At 44.0% G+C, this 24,569-nt stretch overlaps 1 protein-coding gene across 1 annotated transcript in view; it reads right to left on the bottom strand.

The window, feature by feature from the left end:
- pole (polymerase (DNA directed), epsilon) overlaps positions 1 to 24,569 on the bottom strand; it is a 32,094-nt gene that overhangs the window by 2,906 nt on the left and 4,619 nt on the right. Inside the window, exons 11-47 of the mRNA XM_029246397.1 lie at positions 24,456 to 24,541; positions 23,677 to 23,796; positions 23,435 to 23,567; positions 22,805 to 22,918; positions 22,175 to 22,387; positions 21,975 to 22,082; positions 21,023 to 21,151; positions 20,835 to 20,937; positions 20,600 to 20,746; positions 20,336 to 20,481; positions 19,514 to 19,662; positions 19,242 to 19,334; positions 18,911 to 19,055; positions 18,428 to 18,585; positions 16,863 to 17,058; positions 16,553 to 16,767; positions 16,221 to 16,323; positions 15,979 to 16,059; positions 15,759 to 15,881; positions 15,343 to 15,576; positions 14,930 to 15,138; positions 12,823 to 12,982; positions 11,909 to 12,049; positions 11,665 to 11,818; positions 11,417 to 11,523; positions 11,091 to 11,267; positions 9,783 to 10,006; positions 9,473 to 9,693; positions 9,127 to 9,331; positions 8,514 to 8,687; positions 8,147 to 8,272; positions 4,139 to 4,271; positions 3,719 to 3,923; positions 3,492 to 3,623; positions 1,492 to 1,685; positions 1,173 to 1,373; positions 771 to 896 (exon numbers count right to left, since the gene is read on the bottom strand). Coding sequence (XP_029102230.1) covers positions 771 to 896; positions 1,173 to 1,373; positions 1,492 to 1,685; positions 3,492 to 3,623; positions 3,719 to 3,923; positions 4,139 to 4,271; positions 8,147 to 8,272; positions 8,514 to 8,687; positions 9,127 to 9,331; positions 9,473 to 9,693; positions 9,783 to 10,006; positions 11,091 to 11,267; positions 11,417 to 11,523; positions 11,665 to 11,818; positions 11,909 to 12,049; positions 12,823 to 12,982; positions 14,930 to 15,138; positions 15,343 to 15,576; positions 15,759 to 15,881; positions 15,979 to 16,059; positions 16,221 to 16,323; positions 16,553 to 16,767; positions 16,863 to 17,058; positions 18,428 to 18,585; positions 18,911 to 19,055; positions 19,242 to 19,334; positions 19,514 to 19,662; positions 20,336 to 20,481; positions 20,600 to 20,746; positions 20,835 to 20,937; positions 21,023 to 21,151; positions 21,975 to 22,082; positions 22,175 to 22,387; positions 22,805 to 22,918; positions 23,435 to 23,567; positions 23,677 to 23,796; positions 24,456 to 24,541 — 5,685 coding nt within the window. The remainder of the gene's footprint in view (positions 1 to 770; positions 897 to 1,172; positions 1,374 to 1,491; positions 1,686 to 3,491; positions 3,624 to 3,718; positions 3,924 to 4,138; positions 4,272 to 8,146; positions 8,273 to 8,513; positions 8,688 to 9,126; positions 9,332 to 9,472; positions 9,694 to 9,782; positions 10,007 to 11,090; positions 11,268 to 11,416; positions 11,524 to 11,664; positions 11,819 to 11,908; positions 12,050 to 12,822; positions 12,983 to 14,929; positions 15,139 to 15,342; positions 15,577 to 15,758; positions 15,882 to 15,978; positions 16,060 to 16,220; positions 16,324 to 16,552; positions 16,768 to 16,862; positions 17,059 to 18,427; positions 18,586 to 18,910; positions 19,056 to 19,241; positions 19,335 to 19,513; positions 19,663 to 20,335; positions 20,482 to 20,599; positions 20,747 to 20,834; positions 20,938 to 21,022; positions 21,152 to 21,974; positions 22,083 to 22,174; positions 22,388 to 22,804; positions 22,919 to 23,434; positions 23,568 to 23,676; positions 23,797 to 24,455; positions 24,542 to 24,569) is intronic.

Here is a 24,569-nt window from a genome sequence, read left to right as displayed (position 1 = left end):
TAAGGCCGGAGGGGGAGAGGACACACCCAGGATGGGACGCCAGTCCGTCGCAAGGCACCCCAAGCGGGACTTGAACCCCAGACCCACTGAAGAGCAGGACCCGGTCCAACCCACTGCGCCACCGCGCACCCCTGTTACATATACTATACAGGTGGTATACCAAAACATACACCTCTTTATATGGCAGAGCAAAGTAACACTCACTTTCTCGCTCTCTCACAAAAACACAAATACACACAAACAATTGGCAACTGAAAGTCACCAGTTCATCTGTCACACATCTTTGGAGTGTGGTTGGAAATCAAAGCACCTGAAGGAGCCCGTGCAAACACAGGAAAAAACATGCAAACTCCACACAAATAGATGGATCTGAACCCACATTCTCTCACATCATCGAGCCACTGTGACAAAACACTGCTACTCACTATGGCATTGTGCAGCACAAATGCTCCATAAAACATTTGCTTATTTAGTTAATGTTCTTTTTGAAAGCAACTTATGATGTTCAGATGTCTACAAATGTTTACTAATTTATACAGCTGGGTAAATTTTCACCAGAGCAATTTAGGGCATAGCAGCTTTCTCACGGGTACTATAGCAGGAGATATGATTAGAACTTACAACTGCTGAGGCCAGAGGCATCAGCTCCAACCACTGTTACCCAAATAATGGGAAAAAAGTTCCTTTTGCTCTTATAAAAGAAACACAAGGACAGCTTTTCCCTGAAACTGTGCTGTCTTTGTTGATACACCATTCAGGGCCACACGCACCAAGTCCTGCAAAGTATACGCCATAAGCTTCTTCTGAAGACACTCCACCAATGTCATCTCGATGGCCTCTGTCTCGTACTGTGCCTGACAGTTGGAGCAGAACCACTGGGGGAGGACTGAGCCATCCTGCGGGAAGGTACAATATCAAAAATCCTGCTTAGCATATTGAACAAAGCCACCCGAGTCATTGCATTTGTGTACCCTGGTTACACTGAGTAGTACTATTTATGCAAGTTGCAATTTTTCCAATTTTCTTGATAGTTATCACTAATACAATTACTCTGGAATCCAGGCAGTTGTACTAATCAAAAACTAAAATTACACAATATATAATGTTATTAAATATATACAAAATCAAGCTAAGCTCCAGACCCTAATCCAGTAACAGTTTTGAGCTCTCACCGGTGCTACAGAAGGATCCTTGCAAAGATCTAAGTCCCGGCAGAAGTTACAGTGGCGGCAGATGACTTCTGGGAGGACAAAGGACTTGCAAGGGTCATGAAACTGGGCCTCTTCAGAGAACTCGCCCACATCTACTAGACGCAAAAGGTTCCTCTTGAGCTTGTTCACCTGATTGGTGATGTTGGCATCCAAGGACAATACCTGGATGAGTGTAAAGAGACATGGCAATCAGTAAAAAAGGTTGCTACAGTGGTAACACACACCCTCACATCTGATCAGACACAAATCAATGAGAAGGCCCAGCGAGCCAGCCACGTACCTGGCAGACATATTTGATGAACTCCAGTGCAGGGTTGTTGAGGGGCAGATGGGAACCAGGCAGGCTGGGGAACATAGCCGACAGCAGCGTGCCACTCCTGCTGCCTGTCACCTTCTTCTGAATCTTCTGAGTGATGGTGAAGACATTCTGTGTCAGTTCACTTGACACATACTCCTGGGAAAAGGTGATCATACCTGCGAGATCAAGAGACACTGCCACTTACATTACAGTTATGATTAAACAGACAGTTCTTAGTGGGTTCATTGTTTCCTTTCCTTTGGGCTCATTGTTGTGTTTAAGCATTTGTTGGTAAATTCTTTGCTGCTGGCAGTATAAATAGTACAACTGGATTTGTGCGGGCGGGAGAAAGTAACACTGTGCAAGAGCGGACGTGTCTCAGTAGGTGGGGTAACACACAAGACTGGAAGCTGCTGGCTGATTTGGAGAAACAGCTCCAGGTGCCACACGTTATTATGGTTACTTTATTACGTCCAGACATAGTATTATATTCAGTGTGTGAGCAGATCGTGTACTTTGTAGAATTAACAGTGCCATTTGAGGATGCTATTGGGGAGGCATATGAGCTGAAAATGTTAAAGAATGCAGATTTGGTGGCAGAGGCAAAAGACCATGGGTGGTGGGCTCATGTGAGACCAGTAGAGGTAGGTGTCGGGGGGTTTGTGGCTTAATCCGCCACATTGTTGTTGGGGGAATTTGGTATCAGAGGACGTTCGTTAAGGATGGCAGTGAATGACATGTCTGAGGCTGCTGAGAAGGCGACTCAGTGGTTATGGTTGAGAGCAGGGTACTTAAGTTACAGGTCAGAGGGAGGTGTGCAGTGGTTGTTAAAATCAGTAGCAGGTGGCTAGCTATGGAGGCAGCTGTTGGTATGTAAGGAGGCATGGCCTTGTTAAGTAGGTTGATTTAAGTCTGTGGAGTGGTGCATTTGCAGCTATTGTTGTTTGCATGAATGGAGTAATCTGAGATGGTTTAAGTTTGTGTAGTTGGTGCATTTTCAGCATTTTATGGTATGTGTGGAGGTGTGATATTATTAAATTGGGGTGGTTAAGTTTGTGGAATTGCTGCATTTGTTGAGGATGAAGGGCATCTAACATGTGTGGAGGGGGGTGGGTCTGGGATGCCAGACTTTGCTGTTGAGCCGCCCTGAGGTGTCATGGGCCTAATTCAACGAAACACCAAGAAGGGAGGTGCCCACTTGACAACTTCAATGAAATATCCATGTTGGCACTCTGTGGTTGATCTGGTGGTTGGGGGAGGAAACTAAGCTGCTTGGTCTTGAGTCATGGAGATGTATAATGGCAATGCTGGATGTTTTTTCTTTATGGGTTCACAGTTGGACTGGGTCCTTGTGTACAGCCATTGTAACATACACATGGCATACAATATCTTGCCATGTGTATGTTGAATGTTCCCATTGTATTTGGACAGTCCCCTCTCCTGCGTTGCATTGGACAACTCGTGCCACATGTATTAATCTTTATGGCTTGTTCTTCAGAGTTCCCTCATAACAAGCATGATTAAGTTTCTGTACATAATGAAAAAACCACAATAATTTGATTTTCTTAAATGTTCCCATGAGTGTTTAATCTTCATTCAACACAGTAACATAAAAATGCAGATGATCACTCTGAACTTATAATAAACTGATCAGGAACTGGAGCTGTTTTGCCATGATAACCTACATGGAATTGATTACATACATGTGTGGTATTGTACTGTATTTCGTCTATCAAGATCGTGCACAAAGAATGTATAGAAGGAGAATGACTGCAGAGCAGGCAAACATGCTGTTGTATGAAAACATAAGCCACTGCAGCAATTTTAAAACATGTAAATAATAAAGACATATCTAAACATGCATTAACAACAACAAAATAGTTTGTGGCCCTTTTGATTATAAATCCAACTCTTTAATGTTGCTACTTCCAGTGATGATTTTAAACATAGTCAACACTGACAACCGATCCTGAAGTCCTTACCAGGCAAGGCGTTGGTGTCTCCCATTGCTTGCTGTGAGGCTTCGCTCACCCCCCTCTTTTTAATGGGTGTGGCCCCAGGGGCATTGCGTTGCAGTTCCTCCTTCATGCTATGATAGACAGCTGCGATGTAAGCTAAGAACCAATCAGATTACATAAGAACAAATTAAACACCACAACTGTATGGGAAAAACAACCCTGTAAAAGGAACCTTTCAAGTTTAAGAGTACCTGAGATGATCATCAGAAAGTACTTCTGACAAGAGGCTGTCTGGGGAAGATACTGCATAATATTCCAGTTACTCTCAATTAGGTCCTCCACATCGCTCTCTATGTCATCCTCTCCTCCTGGCTCAGCATCCTCCTCTTCATTTTCATCATCACTGTAGTCTTCTGCTCCCTCCTTGTCTCTAAGCTTTTTCTGCACCTTTCCATCCTACATTCACATTTACATTTTATTCATTTAGCAGACACTTTTCTCCAAAGCGATGCACGTTTTTTGAGAATACAATACAGTAGTATTGTAGGTGCATTACATCAACAATACATAGAGCAATCCAACATTAAAAATTATGGCATTTTACATTTCATTCTACAAACCACTTCACAGCAGAGACACTACAGCAGTTAGAGCAGCACAGGCAGAGGTACCTCTTGGTACAGAATGCTGGAAGGAAGTTTGCCCTTCACCCCTCCGTAGTTGGTCAGATCCATCCACAGCAGAAACTCCCAGCATCGTGAGAAAGAGATGGACAACGAGTGGAAAATCTCCTTTGAGTGGATGCTAAGAATGTAGGGAGTAGCGAAACTTCAGTAAAATTACATTAAAGGAACATGCCCATAATACATTAGGTGATACACAGCAGTGTACTGTACTCTGGGAAAAAGTGCCTGATTTAATACAGTAAGAGCTCAATTTAGCTGACTTATTTCCATCTATCCATTTTCAATAATGTCTTGTCCTGATCAGGGTCATGGTGGTCCGGAGCCTATCCTGGAATTACTGGGCACAAAGCAGAGAGCGATACAGCCTGGAAGGGACAGCAGTCCACCTCAGGGTAGCCACACACGAACCCTTTTACAGACTAAACCAAATTTAGTATCACCAATCAACCTGGACAGCAAGTCATTGGACTGCAGGAAGAAACTGAAGAACATGCAAACGTCACAAAAACTGAGCCAGATTCAAACTTATGCCCAAACAACCCAGGTGCTGAGAGGTTGCAGTGCTACTCACTCTGACACCTTGCTGCCCACAGACTCTTATTTAACAGATTCAACAAATTCTACAATTAATCTGTTGGTACTTCCCCAGAGTAGTCTGGTTGATATGCCGGTATGCATGTATTTTGTCAGTTATACTGTTAAAGCAAAGTACAGTGGAACCTTGAACAACGCGGGGGTTAGGGGCACCGATCCCCCATGCAGTTGAAAACCCGTGTATAACTTTTTACTCCTCAAAAACTTAACTACCAATAGCCTACTGTTGACTGGAAGCCTTACCGAAACAGTCCATTAACACATATTTTGTATGTTATATGTATTATACACTATATTTTTACAATAAAGTAAGCTAGAGAAAAGACAATGTTACGAAAATCAAAAAGAACAGAAAATACATTTACTGTACTGTATTTATCGATACTGTAAGTTCACATATCATCCGTTTACAAAATGAATCTTCTGTCTGTCAGTACCTACATCAATATTGTCTTATATGATACAAAAGACTGTAGATGTTATACGTATTACGTTTATATTTTATGGTAGTAAATGATAAAATAGACTAGTATCTACAGTACTGTGTAAAAGTTTCAGGCACTTGGGGGAAAAAAGCTGTATAGTGAGAATGATGAACATGAATGAATTAAGAACAATGCACTTAACTAATTAACTTCCTACAAAGTTCAGTCACCATCCATCGTCAACAACCGCTTGACCCGAGGATTACCACCTTATGTCTTGTTGCTATACTCACTCTTGCCATGGTGTAAGATCTGAGAGTTAAACTGCCATATCTGACAAAACCTCACATTTTCAGTATGGTTGTCCCTCGCCCAGTTTTATTGCCTCTATACAGTTGTTTCTGTTTCAGTTAATCGGTTTGCCATACAAGACCTCAAGTTCTCTATTTGGAAAGTGGTTTATTACTATTTTACTTTCTTTCTTTAAGAACATACAAAACCCTTACTCTAATACTGTAACTTTTTGCAAAAGGAATGCTTGGAAATCTAAAATATGCTCTTTCCCATTGACACTAATGCAGAAGACATTAAATAACCATCTAAAACAAATATTTTTGTGAAACATCTAAGTGCCTAAGACTTTTGCACAGTACTGTACATATATTTTATGCATTGATGACATAACTTTTTCCTAATTTTTTTCGATATTCCCAGGCTATGCAGTTCATCTGCAAGTTTTTTAAAATTGTCGCAAATCTCCAAAAATTTTCCAATATATTTATTATTAAAATCCACGTATAAGGGGACACACGCAGTTCAAACCATGTTGTTGAAGAGTTAGCTGTATACAGTATCTGGAACATGGATCGTTTTATCGCAAATTCCGTTTGTTGTGTTGTGCTACATTTTTTGTAATTAATATACTATGAACAAAAAAGTAAAGCGACAATTGTGAATGTAAAACAAAAGAAATGATTATTGGTCACATGTGACTGGAATTTAGCAGTGTTTGTGAGGAATATTGTGTTAAGAAACAAACTGTATCAGACACCTGCAAAGCAAAAATTGAAGAAAAAAGCAGAAGCTCCAAAATAGCGAAGAAACCATGGAAAGCTGTATAAACGGGTAAATAATTGTAGGTATTCACCCTTTTAAACAGCTAGGTAATTTTACTGGAGAAATTTTGGAGAAGTACACACACACACACACACATCCATCATCTGAACCGCTCATCCCATACAGGGTTGCGGGGAGCCGGAGCCTAACCCGGCAACACAGGGCATAAGGCTGGAGGGGGAGGGGACACACCTAGGACGGAACACCAGTCTGTCACAAGGCACCCCAAGCGGGACTCAAACCCCAGGACCCACCAGAGAGCAGGACTTGGTCCAACCCACTGCGCCACCGTGCCCCCCGAAGTACATATAGCAAAGGTACTATAGCAGTAGTACACACACACACACACACACACACACACACACACACACACACACACACACACACACACTTTCTAAACCGCTTGTTCCATACGGGGTCGCGGGGAACCGGAGCCTACCCGGCAACACAGGCAAATCACAGCCTTCAGACCCAAGGACAACAGCACTCACCCCTACGCTATCATCTGTCCCATATAAATAAGATGGATTCTGATTTACCATTTCAAACTTCTATCTGGATGAAACCAAACAGGAGCATAATGCCATGGGGCTGTTATGCTGCTTAAAAGTCCAGGCAGCTTAGTACTGTTGTGTGAACTATGAATTCCACAATGTACCAAAGGGTACTGGAGCAGAATGTGAGTCTGGTTTTAAAAAACTAAAGCTGAATTGCAAATGAAACTCCTGCAGCCAGGTCAATTTCTGAGATTTAAATCAATGGAAAATGTTAGAGGGACTTGAAGCAACGTGTGCATGATACAAAGCCTTCAAACATTACATGACTGTAGCAGTTTTGTGTTGAAGAGTTGACCAAAGTTCAAAAATGTTTACTTGAAGTTACCAGTCAAAGCAGGCAACATACAATGTTGAATTTAGAGATGTACTTTCTTTTTCCACCACAGGAAATTGCATTTATGCTGAATTTTGTTGAATACAAATTTGCAAAGGTAAAATTTCCAGTGTTATTTGTTAAATCCAGTCAGTTTTACACAATGATATGATTTAAGCATATTACATACACGTTAATGTTGTGATGGAGTGAGAGGGAAAGCCTTCAGCACCTGGGACAGCTGGCATTCCTACACATCTGTACCCAATCCTCCCATCACCTTGAGGGATAAAGGGCACTGGAGAAGGCTGGGGAATGCAGTCGGTGAGATGCACTCCTACACGGAAGACTCCTACATTGATGCTTCCCCTGACACTCCCAGTGAAATCCGCAACCTAAGCATGTCAAGCGGCAGCACCAGGGACGACATATGAGAGAGCAGCACAGATGACTGCTTACAAATCTGGTGAGTCACGACTGAGCTGGTTTTCAACACAACTACCACAACCTACCTTCTGACCAGGAGAACCGGTATGGGACGATGCTCCCAAACCAGGGATTGATGACTTTCTTTTTTCCCTTGCCTTTTTTTCCCCTGCATGGACTTGTTTGCTAAGTGTGGACAGTTTGCTAACTGTGTTCTAAGTTGTTCCTGCTTTTCTGACAGCTTGTTTGAGAGTGGAATCACATTAAAGACACTGGGCCTTCCACAGACATTGTATTATGTCTCTCCTGATCTCTGTTTCATCTCTTGATAACCCACAATATCTTTAAAATCAGGGCTGTACTTACTTTTTCATCTCACTAAACAGCAAAAAGTACAGTGATTCATAAGGAAGTCTAACTTTTCTAAGATCTCTATACATTACAATGTTACCATAAACTTAATGCAACAGACCTAGAAAAATGACAACCAGTAACTAGGAACATGTAGGCAATAACAGTTTCCAAAGCTGTATGATGCTGCTGACATCAGATGGCACCTGACCTGTTGGTGATGTATTCCACGTAGGCAAGAGCATCATCCAGTCGCCGCTTCTTGGTGGACAACAGGATCCTATTGAAGTTCCCATAGATTACAGAGGAGCCCAGACGTTTGAACTCTGCAACTAATCTGATGAAAAGAACAAATAAGCAGGATAAACAATATATTCAACATATCCACACATCCATTTCTCATAACTACTTATCCAATCAAAAGGGTGACATATTACTGATATAGAGTAAATATTTCCCAACTATGTTCAAATCCCATTGATGCTTCATTCAACTAAAAGCACAAACTGGACTGGAGTTATAATGTTCTCGTTAAACTGTTAAAACCATCTGCCAAGAGGAAAAGGTAGCACACTCACTGCAGAAAGACCTTCTTCATCATGGTGTGCAGTGTGCGGTGCAGTGCCGGATCGTACAGCAGCGAGCTAGGCGAGCACAGCCAGCGGTAGAAGTGCATCACCTGGTTGTCCGCATACACGTTGTGGTACTGCGTAATCTCCTTCACCCAGCCTACCACCATGCTCTTTAGAATCCTGTACGTAGTGACACACGATTAACGGGAGGACAGTGGGGTTGGTTATAATACTGCTGTAACAAAACACTTTCTCTACTACACCTCTTCTGGTTACAACTCGAGCTCCTTAAATACAATTTTCATAGTTTACATTCAACTATTTCTTTATTACACAATTCATAACTTGGTTTTCTGTTCTCACAAACTTCTTATCCTGGTGAAGGTAGTATTGACTAGCAGAGTACCTGATGTTCCTCCTATGGGAGACAACCAGGAGGTATTTAAACAAGATAACAAGTTCATCTTAAGTAGCAGCAGCTCTAATCCAAGGGCATACTTTAATGTTGAGCTCCATACCTTTTCACTTTGGAGTTCCTTAAATCCTTCCAACTTATTATAGTAAGAATGTGAAAACTGAGCCACCTGTCCTGACTGTCATACCTATGTGGATTGTTCACCTGAAAGTGCTGGAGCAGAGCGCTGTCTCATCATAGCTGGCAACTGCAGGGGAACCCTGGTTTCCTGACATCATGTCTTCTAAGGAGGCCTGCTGAAGGACGTCAAAGCTGACACCCAGGCTAGCGCCGCCCTCCATGTCATTGACGTGCTGGGACTGCAGGATGGTGTTGACGGCAAGGCTCTGGAGGTCCAGCTCCACACACACTGCTCACACATTTGTTAGTACACACATACACAAATACACACACAGACAAAGACACACACCATAAAGGCTTAGGCTTGCCCAACAGGCTAAAAAAGAACACTGCCTCTTGCTAGCTACTGTGTTAGCCACACTGGACATACCTGCGGAGTAACAGCCTGGTGTGTTGATCTCCACAGTGCCCCGATCCTCAGTCTCCATGATTAGGCGGCTGTCATCGGCCTCTTTGCCTCCCAGGTCGGGCCGTGCTGTTGGTGACAGCCACAGCAGGTGGTTGTGCTTGTGCAGGTGTCGAGCAAAGAACAGGTCAGAGCTGAAGATGGAAATGTCCTCAGGGAGGTTCCCCACAGGCAAATGGTAGTACCTGGGGGGGGCAGAGTGTGTGAAGCTGGAGAAGAACTCAAAGCACAATGCTCCTTGGGTGAGAGGAAGGACACAAAGCAGAGCAGTAACCTGGCCATGTCGAATGCCTGGGACAGGCAGCTGTCCAGGTTAAGGTAATGTCGAATCATGCGCCGTGCACCATGGCGCTGCCAGTCCAGTACACTGTAGCTGATGTCATCCACCACATGTACTGACACTACTGGGAATTCTTCCAGAACTGGCATTCCTGTTGCCAAACGGCGGAAATCCCAGTTGGACTGCACAGCGATCAGGGTGGGACCCCGGCGCTCTTCCTGGACAGCACAAATGAGTAACAGGGCCCAGATGAGGTTCAGGCTGGATTGAGAACAACTCTGTACTCAAAATTTTAAATCTGATGACTGCACCCCCGCCATCTCAACTACGGTTTAGTATGGTGTGTCACAGGGCTCTCTGTTGGGTCCATTACTGTTCTCACTGTATATGTTACCATTAAGTGACATTATTCGCAAACATAATGTGAATTTCCCTTCGTATGCCAATGACACACAGCTATATGCACCATTTAAGCCTGATGATCCATCACATGTAGTGTCTTTAGCTAATTGTTTTACCAATATAAAATTACGGATGAGTAAAAATTTTTTTTTTCTCTAAATGCCAGTAAATCAGAGGTACTTCTGGTGGGTGGTGATGCTCTTGACACAATCACGCCAATCTTTACAACAAATGGTATTAGTTTCATTACTTTCATTATATTTAACATTACATTACTCAGGCATTCCACCTCGAAACGTAATTCCACTTGACTGTGTTTGTTTTTCCCAGTTCTATACAATGCAAATTAAATTTACTTGTTTAACTTACAAATTACTAAGTCTTTCTTCTTGTTGAGCAGTCCCCCTACATAAGACCTGAGGAGGCCGACCAGTGGTCACAGATGCACCCCATGCCGACTGAAGATGATGACCAACTGCCATGATGGACGTGACATACCATGCTGAGCCGGGGATTCAAGCTACCATACAGCAACAATATCATTGTTACTTGTAAACTGGCTTAGAATTGTTAGTTAATCTAGAATGCCCAGGAGGGGTGGGCAGCCAGAGGTTTTTTTGTCCCTTGATTTTCAGTTGGGAGTTTTTGTTCCTTTCCTCCGTGGCCTGTAGGCATACTTATAGCTCTATAAAAGTATTATATTATGATAGTCGGTAGTCAACTGTCTTCTTTGCTTCTTCATCTGATGTATTTGTTTTTCTTGCCTTAATGCCTGTGTTAAAGCGCCCTGTGTCACTGCGTGAGAAGAGCGCTCTATAAAAATATATTGAATTGAAAAATTGACAGTATGAAAAAAAAAAGTCATAGTGATAAATTATATTACATAAAAGTAGGTCAGACCTTGTAGTTGAGCAGCAGACGCTGTAAGGCACGGTCCACAGCCTTGGCGTCATTTTCCGCTCGCACTTCGAATGTGTGTTTCTCCGGAGGGAGGAGATCATCACTGGTCTTCTCCAGTAGGGCAGTGCGCTCAGCCTCGTACAGGGCGCTCAGGTTGGGCATCTGGTTACTGCGGACCTGAATGGGTAGCATTGCTCCACTACTTGGGCTGTTCAGTTCTTCACTTAAGAGTGTAAGAAAAGTCTTGGGACTAAAAGTCACAAGTCATTGGCCACAATTCCAAGATTAGTGGATTGCTGTGCTGTGCTGACTGCTGATAAACTCACCGTGTCCAGAACAAAGATGCTGGCCTTGCGCTGGGATGGGAAGAAGAGACCAAACAGGGCTTTGTGACCCTGGCTGTGGTGGTACAGGAAAATATGGCGCACACTACCTACCGACGGAAGAAGGAAACATCAACATGGGAATGAACTCTGTGATGCCAATCACAACCTCAGTCATGATAGAACAACATATATTTATTCAAACAGACAGCACTGAAGCATTAATTCTAAGCATTCAGGTATAGACGTACCAGGCTCCAGATAACCAAACTGAGCTAGGGACCTCATCTCCAGATGTTCTAGGTCGAAAGTGTCTGTCTCACGGCCACCTAGGCTGCGGACCACCTGTTTGTTGACCATGCACAAGCAACCCAGCTGCACAAGTGCGCGGAACAGGAGAGGAACCTGCATGACAACAGTGAGAGAAACTAACTTCAATAATGTTCAAAGAGAGATGGTAACAACAGCAACTCAATAACAGCTTTTACACTTTACCTGTGTCTCGTAAACACCTTCTATATCGGGGACAGCGAGGTCAGCATTGATCTCGTTGATGTGCTCCTGGTACATATCCTCAGGTACTGTGTACTGATACAGGTAATAAACTATGTTGGAACGAGGCAGCATTCGACTGACCTGCAGTGAGCAGGGGGAAAAAAGTGATGATTAATTTATGAATGTGCTCATTTAAACATTTTCTTGCCATTTGAATGAATGAGAACTTCATTAGTCCCAAAGGTGGTTGACTGAGACAGCAGCACACACAGCTTACTACAGAACTGATTCCTGAAAGAATGATCAGACAAATAACAGTATATTACAAATAAAAAATAAACGAATAACTAAACCTAACTAAAAAAAAAAAAACATCAGGTACAATTTTAACAATTATACACCCTCTTCTGAAACTGGTGTTAGGATTTGTTCCACCCTGAATGAAGGATCATTCTCTATTTTTTTTGCATGTTTCCCATATAAAAGCACAATACAGAAGAATATCCAACGCATCAGCAACTTGCAAGAGTGGTTCAAAAGTTTCACAGACACATCTGACCATGTCTCGTAAAAAGGCCCTTGACTGCTCTTACCCACAGAGCATGTGATGGGATGGCCAAAAACCAAAAACTGATTTCATTTCGCCAAATGTTATGTTACTTTATTTTAAATATTCAGTGCTATTACATAGTCTGACTCCAGTTGCATTAACACAAAGTTGGAAACCTTGATCCTGCCATGGTTTGAACAAATTTGTGTTTAAACGGTCCTACACTATACCTACAGTATATTACCAAGTTATATCACCTATACCAGATTATTATTCTTCATTTTTCACTCAAGGCCAGTATCTGAGCCTTTACTACACTCACTAGGCCAAGCTGTCATGGCAATCCCAACAGGCAATCACAGACCTTCTTGTAGTTGGCTCCTTCCTCTTGTTTGGGAACCCTCTGGTTCACATAGAAGACACGGCGAATGTTGAGCTTCATGCAGTGCAGGTCATTGCCAATTACAGCCCAGAGCTTGAACAGGCCTGGATGACTCGTCTCTGCAATCTGCACAAATTTTGTCCTCTCAATAGTCAAGACAATATGACAAAGTTGCTTAACATTTTAATGACAAACACATTGTTTCAATTACACAACATGTAAGCATCATAAAACCTGTCAGAACATTACTTCAGACTAGATGTTTTGCTGTTATACTTTCCAGGATTTTAATTTCCATGTAAAAATTATTGTAACCGAGCGTTCTTGTCGGGTTCGCCTAGACACTTAGGGCTCCAGAAAACAACAAACGCTACCCGTCCGGGTTGGTTTCCAACACCTTCAAAATCTTTATTGGATGCCACACGTGTATATCTTACAAGAAGGCTTGCTGATGCACTCCAGTGCGCATGTACAGAGTCCAGCCTATAGCAAACCCCGAGGGGAGAAAAGACTCATCATACACACATATGCACCACTAGTGAACAGTCTCCTAGTGTCACCACATCCAAAATTAAATGTTTTACATTATTTAACGTTTAAGTGTTTGTTTACAGTCATCTGGGCCCGCAGGTCTCGGAGTTAACGGCTGCGGATAGGGTCAAGTTCTTCGGCTTGGTAGTGGGAGCTCGAGGGAAGTGGCCCGAGTTTAACAACGAGATCCTGTCCGAACTGGGACTGGCGAAGCACAGGGCTAAGGCTTTCGCCGAGCTGGTTAGCCGCAGGGCGCTGCTATACTCCCTGGATATCCTGGGGGTGTTCTGCGGCTACGGTGGGGAGCCCAGCACCTAGTGTTAGCCAGAAACCCGGAGTCAGAGCGGGTGGGTCCTTGGCTCTGGCTAGACATCCTCTCGGAAGATGGGAGGTTGTTGAATCGAGGGCATCCCACGCCCCTCTCGGGTCGTGGCCAGGCGACCCGACCGTACCGGACTGGCGGCAGAGTGGCGCCCTGCCTCACCAAAAGCGGTCCCGCCAGAGGTGCTGGATAGACCGCTCCCCTCGGGCTCGCTAGGGGGGCGGTGCGATAACCAATAGCGAGTCTTCTCGGTGGGACGGCAGAAGTGACGCCCTGCCAGGACCAAAGGCTGTCATAGTCCCGCTCCCAGGGGGTGGAGCGGTGCCTATTATTCACCCCCCTCCCGGAGTTGGCCCGCCGTCCGGGGAGTTGTTCAGGGCCCTTGGGACCGACTTTTCCATCTCGTGCTCGCCAACCGTGGCTTGCTAGGACCCGCCTGTGGAGGTCCACTCTGGGCGTGGTCTGAATGTGACGGAGTGGACCACATGGATGTGACTTTCGTGAAGGCCGAGGGCGTATATACCGGAGGTGTCTTTCGGGCCGGTCGGGGGTTCGGTGCTCGGTCGGCGGGGCCCGTGGGGATGCGATCGCTTCGGTTCGGGTGCCGCGGCGGCGGGTGCCGGGGGACCGCTGGGCGGGGGCTACGTCGCCCTCCCGTTCCCTTCGGGGGATGGGGGGCGGTACGGGCCGCTGGGCTGGGGTCTGCTCGGGGCGCCGCTGCTGGGGTGCGCGGGCCGGGCGGTCGGCCTTGGGGCCCCCCGGGTGGGGCCCGGCCCCTGCCGGTCCTGGCGGGCCGGGGTCGCGGGGCTGCCCCGGGCGGTGGCGGTTGGGGCGCGCGCGGTGGTGGCAGTGGCGGCAGTGGTGCCGGCGGGGGGCGGGCTAGCCGGCTACGTCGGGCCCGAGCATCCTATTCGGTCTCCCCGTGCGTGACCTTTTCATTTTTGAAAGGTGTACTTGAGAAATAGGGGGTGCGGTGGCGCAGTGGGTTGGACCGGGTCCTGCTCTCCAGTGGGTCTGGGGTTCGAGTCCCGCTTAGGTGCCTTGCGACGGACTGGCGTCCCGTCCTGGGTGTGTCCCCTCCCCCTCCGGCCTTACGCCTTGTGTTGTCGGGTAGGCTCCGGATCCCCGCAACCCCATATGGGACAAGCGGTTCGGAAAATGTGTGTGTGTGTGTGTGTGTGCTTGAGAAATAATCCAAAGAGCACCCGGCAGCTGAGCTGCCAAACGTACCTGTACATCTGCCAGGGAAGGTCAAGGATACTGCGGGCTGTCCGACGCAGAAAGTTTCCTAGATCAGTGGTGCCAGTGCCTCCCCGGATCACCCTACCCCCTGCGGGCACAGCCCCACCATCGGTCAGACGCCGTTTCTTGCGATGCTGTCGTCGCTGGCGCAGCTGTAGCTCCCACTTCTTTTTGTGGTAGCGTAGCCACACCAGGCGCTCTTCCTGGAGGGAGAGGAAGGAGCACAGTGGCCAACCTTGTGGAACCAATACTCTCCCATAGTGAAACTCATCCAGGGGAGATCTTAAGTGGTAAGGTCTACACTGCAAGCTGGCCATGCATTTTGCCGTAAGACCTAGAATTTGTCTCAATGAGTGATTATAGCATCAGGACAGCCTAGAAACAGCATTCAGGTGTGAGCTGTGTACCTTTGTTTTTCCAGAGGGTGGTGGCGGGCCAAGGATCTCCCTCCATGACTGCGTGAGCTCCAGCTCTTGTGACTCCACCTCGTGTTCCCCACCCTGGGATGCTCTCTTGCGTTTAGTGCTGATGAGAATGGCAGGTTGCAGGGGGTGCCGCGGCATACCAAAGTCCTCCATGTCCGGCACCTCCCCAGATTCTGAAGACTGACTACCATTAAGGGCTGGCTGGTGGGAGGTCACCTAGGAGAAGAAGTGAAAGGCGACTGTGTGGCATCATGATTTTCGAACACATCTTACAGAAGCAGGACATTGCAGGTGCCTGCTTTTAAACAAACATTGTGCCCTTTAATGTCTCACTGACATGGTCTAAGTGGTACATATGTAGTATTTTAAGTGTACAAACAGTGATCTTGTGAAGCTACCTGTCTCCTGCCCTCACTGGTGAAGAGTTCACTGATCTTCTTCTGTTTGTAGATGTCGTTCTTTTCCAGCAGCTTCTTGTGCAACCAGTCAGGGTGACGGACCCTTGGCACTGGGTTCTTCACCTGTGAAAAACAAACCAAGGAGAATGGCTACTCATTCTAGTGCATGAGATCACCCTCTAGTGCACAAGCTCAATCTCCCACCCTTTCCTGGCTATACCTGCTGCAGGGCTGCGGGAATGGTGATGATTTTCTGTATGGCACTCCCTAGCCGTTCAATGTAATAGTTCCAATCCAGTATCTCCAGGGAATAAAAGCGCCATCAGCACAAAGCAGCAACAGAAAGGTGTATCAGATGGGACCAAGTGAGAGCAACAAGTTGAGCTACAGTATTAAAACCGTACGAATGTTGGAAAATTAACTCTCTACTGTAAAGTTTGCATGGTATGGAGCTGGACTCACAGAGCGGATGTCTAAGTCGTGGAGGCTGGGCATCTTGAGCCATTTGCGCAGAAAGTGTTTCCTTATACTGGGCTCAGCCTGGAAGATGGCAAGTGGGATGGCCCTGTCCAGAAAACACACACACACACACAAACATCAGGTCTAAGCAGTACTTTGAACTTCCAAAGCTGTGTCTTTTTCTTACCTTGTGTGGTTCTACATGACATTATTGAGCAGAAGTTTTCTGTTCCACTGAATATTTGTCAGAGACTTCAGTACTACACAAATTCATTCATAAGCGGATGTCATGGGAACAGCACTAACGAGCAAGCTGCTTTGGATTCTGGATTCACCTCTCAGTAACAGGGGAGCCCTCAGGTTTGCGGGAGATGACGTAGCGGCAGCTTAGACCAGCGTCTTTCACCATTTGGTCACCTAAGAACTCAGCCAGGCGCTTGGCTGTGCTGATGGAGGTAGACTTTTGCTCGCCGTAGTCCTCCAGCTTGCGGGACATGGAACGGTTCTCAGAGATCAGCTCAAACAGCTCTGTATCCGGCATGTTGGCAGCCTGGAGGTTTGAGGTACGGATGTCACAAGCAAAGCTCGAGTTGTACTGGCCTTGAAGAGCAGCATAACTCAGAGTAAATGAAGGGTAAACTTCACCTTGCTGTAGAGTACATCCAGCCAGTAGTCAGCCACTTTCGCTACAGAAGCGTAGACCTCCTCCAGTGTGGTGCCCTTAAGGAAAGCCTCGAACACTGAGGACTGGAAGATTTTGATGAGCTGTAACTCTCCTCGCCGCTTCACCTCAAAGCCCTTCAGTTCAGCAAGAGAGCCATCTTCATTGAACACGGCATACCTGTCCAAAGAAAGTACTTTCACAATTGTATTTTTTTTTTCTTACCAGTAATTTTCATACTTTAATGCAGTCATCTCTGAGACACAACCATTGGCTTACAAGATTTGAGATTATGAATGGTTAATTGTCCTCCTTAAATTTACATAACCATACATTTTTTCACGTTTAAGAAGAACATTTACATGCCGTTTACATGTCAGCTGAGTAGTGTGACACCAGAGCCGCCATGTGGACTTCTTCTCAGCTACCCATTAACTCTTGCTCCATTAAGTTGTCAACCTCTATTAGGCCTTGTTTGCAAGTTTCACCTGTTATCATCCAAACTATCTAAACAATGTTGGCAAACGTAAATTCAATTGCATTGTTTTCATCGATTTCTTTTGTCTTCTACTCGTGTACTTACTTACTTTACTTCTACTCATTTCTCTGCACTGGCTTCCCATAGCTGTCCGGATCAAATTTAAGACCCTGGTTACGGCCTATAAATGCATCAATGAAACTGCTCCCAGCTATGTACAGGACTTGATCACTTGCTACACGCCAACCAGACCACTGCGCTCTTCCACATCTGCCTGCTTGGTCATCCTGTGCACGAAAGGTAAAGCATGGAGGTTTTCAGTTCTGGCTCTGTTGTGGTGGAACAACCTCCCCAATCGCTTAGAACTGCTAAATCTTTGTCCACATTTAAAATGGTTTAAAACTCATCTCTTCTGGACTCACTTCGCCCATCATCTCTGAAATTAATGTAAGGCATAAATGTTCATGCCCGTAAGGTATAAATGTTCATGATCATGCTTGGATCAATCCTTTACACAGTTACTCCTGCAATGTAACATAAATGTATGATGTATCAAAAAAAAAAAACTACTAGGAATGTGAATAGGAATTGGCAATATTCTGGTAAAGTTTTATGCAGCTACTTGTGTGATGAACGTCGGTGCATATGGTGAAGGAAACTAACTGTACTTAAGAATCACACATCGGCAGCTGTCTCTTCCTCCTAATGTAATGCACAAATTGTATTTTCTATGATGTACGTCGCATTGCAGAGAAGCATCTGCTCAGTGAATAAATGTAAATGTCTTTACTGTTCTGTTTTGATTCAGGTTACCTGCTTTAGTAATTGTGTTCATTTAATTGGATTAGCTATGTTTAGCACAAATGGGTGTCAACTTGTGTCTTGGGAAGACATAAAAATTTTTGCCACTAAAATGAATGGTAATTTTGTCTTTGATTTATGAGGATTCACCTTATGAAGGGTTTCTCAGGAACAAATCACCTTTGTAAAGGGGGAAGAGCACATATGTTTTAACAACTTATTACTGTGGTACCATCCTGGACTGTCAAAGACCCAACTCAGGCCTCCCACCTCTTTTTAAGTTTCTTGCCCTCCTCTTTGGATGCTGGTAGGATCATGGCCAGGTAGGGCCCATCCACCTCAAAAAAGATACTATTTTCAGATCGTGTTTCATAGGATAAGGTTGCAGGGTCCACCAGCTCCTGGTACTGGTGGTTGGTGAATCCTTCCTGCAGGCAAAAATGAAATGCTAGGGGGAAAAAAATTGCAGCAAAGCAAAACGACACTTCCAGAGTTAAACATATTCCAAAAACTTTTGTAATATCACAATGGCTAGAGCTAAATATTTGTATGCATTTTGTGCTAATGAATAAAATTAAAGTTTTAAAGAGTCCAAGTCATATATTTTAAAAAAATACCCTCAAAAAAGTCCTGCAACTCCCTAATAAATCAAACTCACACCTTATATGGGTATAATTAAAATGTTCACACCATTATGTACCAGTATCACATTTCAATTAACTCAGCTATGCACAGTACAAAAAAATATTTTACCTTCACCATAATGTTGAGCATAGCACCGGGATATGAGATGGTCACCTTTGGCTTTTTCTCATTACTGGATTTGATGACAAAATTTTCAGGAAAGGTGTTTGGGAGAACACACCAGATACCATCTGTGTCCAACTCAAGAGGCCTCCTGCATCACAGAGGGCAGTGAAACATTATAATAAACGTACTTCAAAACCTATTTGTCATTACCTGCAAATGACCATGAGTGTACAAATATATTTTATTGCCCACTTTGTTTAAAGAGATGCTTAACCAGCAATGAGTTCATTCCATTCCATGACAAATTAGACACAAAAACTCGAGGTTTGCTCACCCAATTTGCTCTATAAGCTCCCTGGCTTGCGTGATGATGTTGGCACCAGTGTAGCAAACAATCCCAGCCATCTCCATGGAGTACCAACGTGCCCTTCAAGGGAGACAAACAATTTGTAGGTGCAACTGCCAACTTTCAATAAGCAAGTTTGACTCATAGTACAGAATACTTTATAAAAGTTAAAATCCTGCTTAGATTTAGGACTTCACTAATAACATGAGTGACAATACAATGTCAAGTAAAATCTTGACCTGTGGCTGCCAGGAACATACCCCTTTCGCATGACATATCCATAGAAAGAATTGAGGATGCACTTATGGGCCAGCTGTAAAGACTCATACAAGATTTCCATGTTTTTGCAACGTTTCACTTCTGCTGCATCACCACTGTCTTGAGCAGCTGCCAGCTTCTTCTTCCACACCTGAGACATGTAAATTAGACAGAAGACTGATCAGAGCCACTAAGGATTAAGTACAACTGTTCTAAGACTGTTACTTTCTCAGAATATTAGCTTAGCCAATTATTTTAATATCAGTGAAATCCACTCATCACCAATGCCAACCAGGGACTTAAACTTTTAAGCTTCTTTTGCCACTACACCATCAGCATTTCCCCCAATTCCTAAAAACCTCATGGAAGAAAAAAGCTTCACCATGGGGGTCCACAAGGTATTCTTACAATTATACTAATACTACTTTTACTACTAATAATAGTAATTATATTATGTAGCACCTTCACAAGGACATTACAGAGAGAACAATAATATATAAGGTACATTAATAACACAGGAACAATATTACAGTAAAAGTCAGCATAAACTACAACAATGAAACATCAACAAAATTAAACAGCAAGCTAATCTGAGATGATTAAATCTGATATAATGGTGAAACAAATGATGAGAAAAAAATGGAACAGAAAGGAAGCACGCAAATGTGTATCTTGAAAGCAATTCTGACCATATTCTCAGGGAGGAAATTCCACAGTTTTGGAGTGTACCAGCTAAAAATGACCTGCTGCAGACAAGCACATAACTATCATAGAATGCTATTTTTCCCAATGCTCAATGGCAGGGGCATTCAGCAGGCTAGTACCTTGTGCAGCCCTTTAAACTCGTAGCGGCGATCTCGAAAGGCCCGTACAGTGTCCACATAAAAGGAGTTCTCCCTCTGGCAGATGGTGGTGACACGCTCCTCAAGCCTTGTCAGGTGCACTTTCTTGTAGGCTTTCCTACAGTAGTCTGACAAGAATATAAACCACACATACAGCGAAACTGCATAAATGAAACCAGCCATGAAACAAACCCACACGCCAAAAAACCCACCGAGGGGAGGTGAGGGTTCGCTAAAAGTGCTCACCGCTGAGCCGTTTCTTCTCATGGCGTGCCTGCTCCTCACGGATCAACTCATGGAAGGCACGTGGCTGGCCACTGGGGATCAGGGAGGGGAACTTCTCAGACTCCAGTTGCTGCTGGATGCGGTGGAATTCACTGCGGGTAGCTGGCACTGAATGTAGACAGAGAGGTAAGAACTGGACATGTGAACATATCTCAGGAAAATATGGCTGTCCATCAAAGGATACGATGCAACTTACTGACTTCGCCTCTCCACAGCCAAGTCATCTTCCTCTGGCAGTTGGCTCCTGGTTTGTTGAAGTCACAGGCAGCGCAAGTGGCCTCATCCACCATGGCCGATGGCTGACAATAAGCAACAACTGCATGGCATTGTTTCGATTGTCTAGTATTTAGATACCTTTGTTTTGTAGAAGCTGTTTCCACCTACCTGCAAACGGTTAGTGAGGATGATGTTGGGATACATGGCCCCAACATCAAGGTGATAAATGAGCGGACACTCTATCCTGTTTGGCACCTCTTTCAGGGAGATCAGCTTCTTTTTTATTTCCTCACACACCTACAGAGCACAGAAAAATACAGTACTAGTCAAAACTTTTAGTACATGAGTGGACAGAAGAGTGAAAGCAGGGTGCAGTAGAGTTGGGAAGACATGACTGATTGAAGGTGAACTGGTATTTAGTAACTTTTTGCAGGAATATTTTCATAAAGTGTAATTCATGTCAACAATTGGTCTTTTTAGAACCATAGCAAGACACCTTTTGTTAGCCAATAAACTCTGACTGACATTTAACTTACTAGTAATTTGATCATGCTGCGCAAGCATTTAATGGACCACTGTTACATACTTATGGCGGAAAAAACTGTTAAGTTGGACAAACAAAATCATTAGCATGCATTCTAGGTCTTTGTTCATAAACCATTACACTAATTTCTTCGATTTGTGAAACCCTGTATTACCGCTTCTTGCCAAACTACATAATGGATTTGTTTTCAAAAATCATGAAATCACATTTATGCTCATTCATTTAACAGACAATTTTCTCCAAAGTGACATACAACTCAGTGAAAACAAAAGCGCCTTTCACCAGACGAAAATATATAGATGCACACAATTCTTAAAGTACAGCCAATCCAATACCACTCTTCATACAACATACATTAGATGGGTAACTAAAATACAAAATTAGTAGTACATTTTTTATTCTGATTTAAAAAGATCACACTAAACTAAACTGTTAAATCAGAATGTAAGGGGAACAACCAAAAGATAATATGAAATTAAGTGACACTAAACATTAGGTACTGTGAAAAAGCTCTTATTGCACACAACAGCCTAATATTTGCTTCCTGCCTGGTGTTGCAAGGAGGATGGCACTGACCTCTTTGAAATTGAGGACCTGCTCAAGGGGAATCTTCTCCTCCTCCTCTATGGCATGATGCAAGGTTCGCTCTACTCTGTGCAGCAGGAAGTCGAATGCTGCTGGATTCTGTTAAAACCAGCCCATCAAATAAATAAACAAACATATATCTAAATATTGGCACTATAAGCAAATTGTCTAGGATATGAAGGATGTTGCACCATCTTAAAACGACATGGGATGTCGCTGCGGAAGACCCCAGACTCCAGCGCTTCAACATGGCCCCCCACGTAGGTCTCAGAATCAAGCACATGGCCATCGTTGGTAAGCTTGTTGAAAACCTGTTCTTGCTTGTTGGGGAACACAATATTGCCATGGAAAGCTTGCACCATGAGCAGAGCCTCACACAGCGTCCCAGAGCCCTTCCGCAACACCTGAAACATGCACAACACAATGCACCACCACCACCATCATCATCATCACCACCACTTATTCATTGCTTGGATTGCTTTTCAACCCAAATCCAGAAATACAATCTTGATCCATCTATACAGCTGAATATTTCACTAAAGGATAAAAAGTTACTACCAGTGAAGTATTATTTACAACTATAAATCTCACTGAAGAATGTCAGTTTAAGTATGGCACAATCCCTCTAGCAATATGAATCATCAACCTTCAGATTACAAGCCTGTACTATTTAACCACAATACTACCCTAAACAAAACCAGTAACAATGCCATTATTGTTCAAGATGTCACCAATAGTGGAACTAAAATTGACTACATAAGAACAAGAAGGTATTACTGCAAAAATAAATGGAAACAGTGATGAGGAATCGACAGACAAACCTCATCTGGCTCCATGGGAATGATGGTGCACAGTGCAAAGATGAAGGGGTGAACATACTTCATGTACAGGTAGTATGTGGCCACTGCATCTGACACAGAGTAGGTGGCAAGAGCCTAAGAACAAGTCAGAGAAATATTACATTTTTCTAATTTACAGCTTTATTTAGCAGAAATACCATCTGAAGTTTAAACATTTCAGGAAATTGGTCTCAAAAAACCGGAGGAGGGGGTGCGGTGGTGCAGCAGTGCAGCAGGTTTGACCGGGTCCCACTCTCTAGCGGGTCTGGGATTCGAGTCCTGCTTGGGGTGCCTTGCGGCAGACTGGTGCCCCGCCCAGGGTGTGCCCCTCCTTTCCAGCCCTGCGCTCTGTGTTGCCAGGTTAGGCTCTTCGCCGCGACCCCGCTCAAGACAAGCAGTTTCAGACGATGTGTGTGTGTGTGCGCTCACAGTCTTTTATGTGACATTAATTTAACTCAGCAAACTTGTCAGAATCCAAGACAAACTGATAAAAACAAACATTTATTATAAAAAGGATTTAAAAACTGAAATATACCAATATACAAAAATAAGCACATAATTATACCAGTATTTACTGACAGCGACACACTAGCTAGCCACTTGCTGATGTACCTGTGGTTCCTCGGTTGCCATGCGGCACATCTCCTCAGGGTCCAGCTCCACAGGGTCGTAACCCAGCTTGGCCTTGGCTGCTGCTTTCAAGTTGTGGCTCCCAACAGGCAGGTAGCTGTCACGTTTCACCCACCTGAGACAGAGAAGTATTCAAAGTTTCCTCCAGAGAGCCAGGGAAAAAAAAAAAAAAAAAAAAAAAAACAGTTGTTCGAGCAAATATTTTTGTGCCAACACTGCTGTACCTCAGGCAGTCCATATGCATGGCCTGGCTCGCCTTGTACTCCCCCTGACTGTCCTTCTGGAACCCAATTTCCTGGTGCATGCTCAGCCCATGGTGGGCTGCCCGGGCCTCCACAAAGGGCCTGGGGGAAACAACAACAGGTCCCAGAGCACAAGTGGTCCTCAAATTACAACGTGGTTGCATTTCAAGAACCCTCGCTGTAAGTCAACTTCACCTTAAGTCACAAATCCCCTTTTACTATATTATATAAACCACAATGAAATGTAAACAATTAACAGCTATGAAAACTGTTATATAAAAGGGATTTGCTATTTTTTCCATTAATTTCATACATTGTTAAAATAATATTAACATGGAAAAATGATATAGTGCGAACACTACATATTTACGCTGCACTATTATTTCACTTCCATTTCTAAATCAGTTTTCTTTCCCTTTTTCTTTTCTGCATCACCAGAACACAATTTTTATTGCTATTTTAAATAAGTAACTTGAAGGGAATCATAAATGAAAAGTTATGTAAATAAACACAATCACTGATGAACACCCAAACACTGACTGCAATCCAAACAATAACACATACAGGTGCAACGGTCGTTCTTAGACATTATGACCAAATGTTTGGACTTGAAAATAATTTTAAAAGATTAATGTGATGGCTGTTGTACATCCAGGTCAGTCTAAGTCACATATGATGATGTAAAGACCACCTGTACTTGGATTCAGCAGTTACTTTCACAGCAGAAAACATTCAAAAGAAAGCACCTCATATGCACTCACCAGTCAAAGAAATCACCGTTGTACGTAACAAAAATATTTGGCTTGATCTCATGGATGTGTTCAAACCACCTCTGGATGAGAGAGGCCTACAACCGCAGGAAGTAATCGGACATG

This window comes from Scleropages formosus, chromosome 19, assembly GCF_900964775.1.
Source record: "Scleropages formosus chromosome 19, fSclFor1.1, whole genome shotgun sequence".
In the NCBI taxonomy this organism is placed as follows: domain Eukaryota; kingdom Metazoa; phylum Chordata; class Actinopteri; order Osteoglossiformes; family Osteoglossidae; genus Scleropages; species Scleropages formosus.
This window is presented reverse-complemented; position numbering and strand designations above follow the sequence as displayed.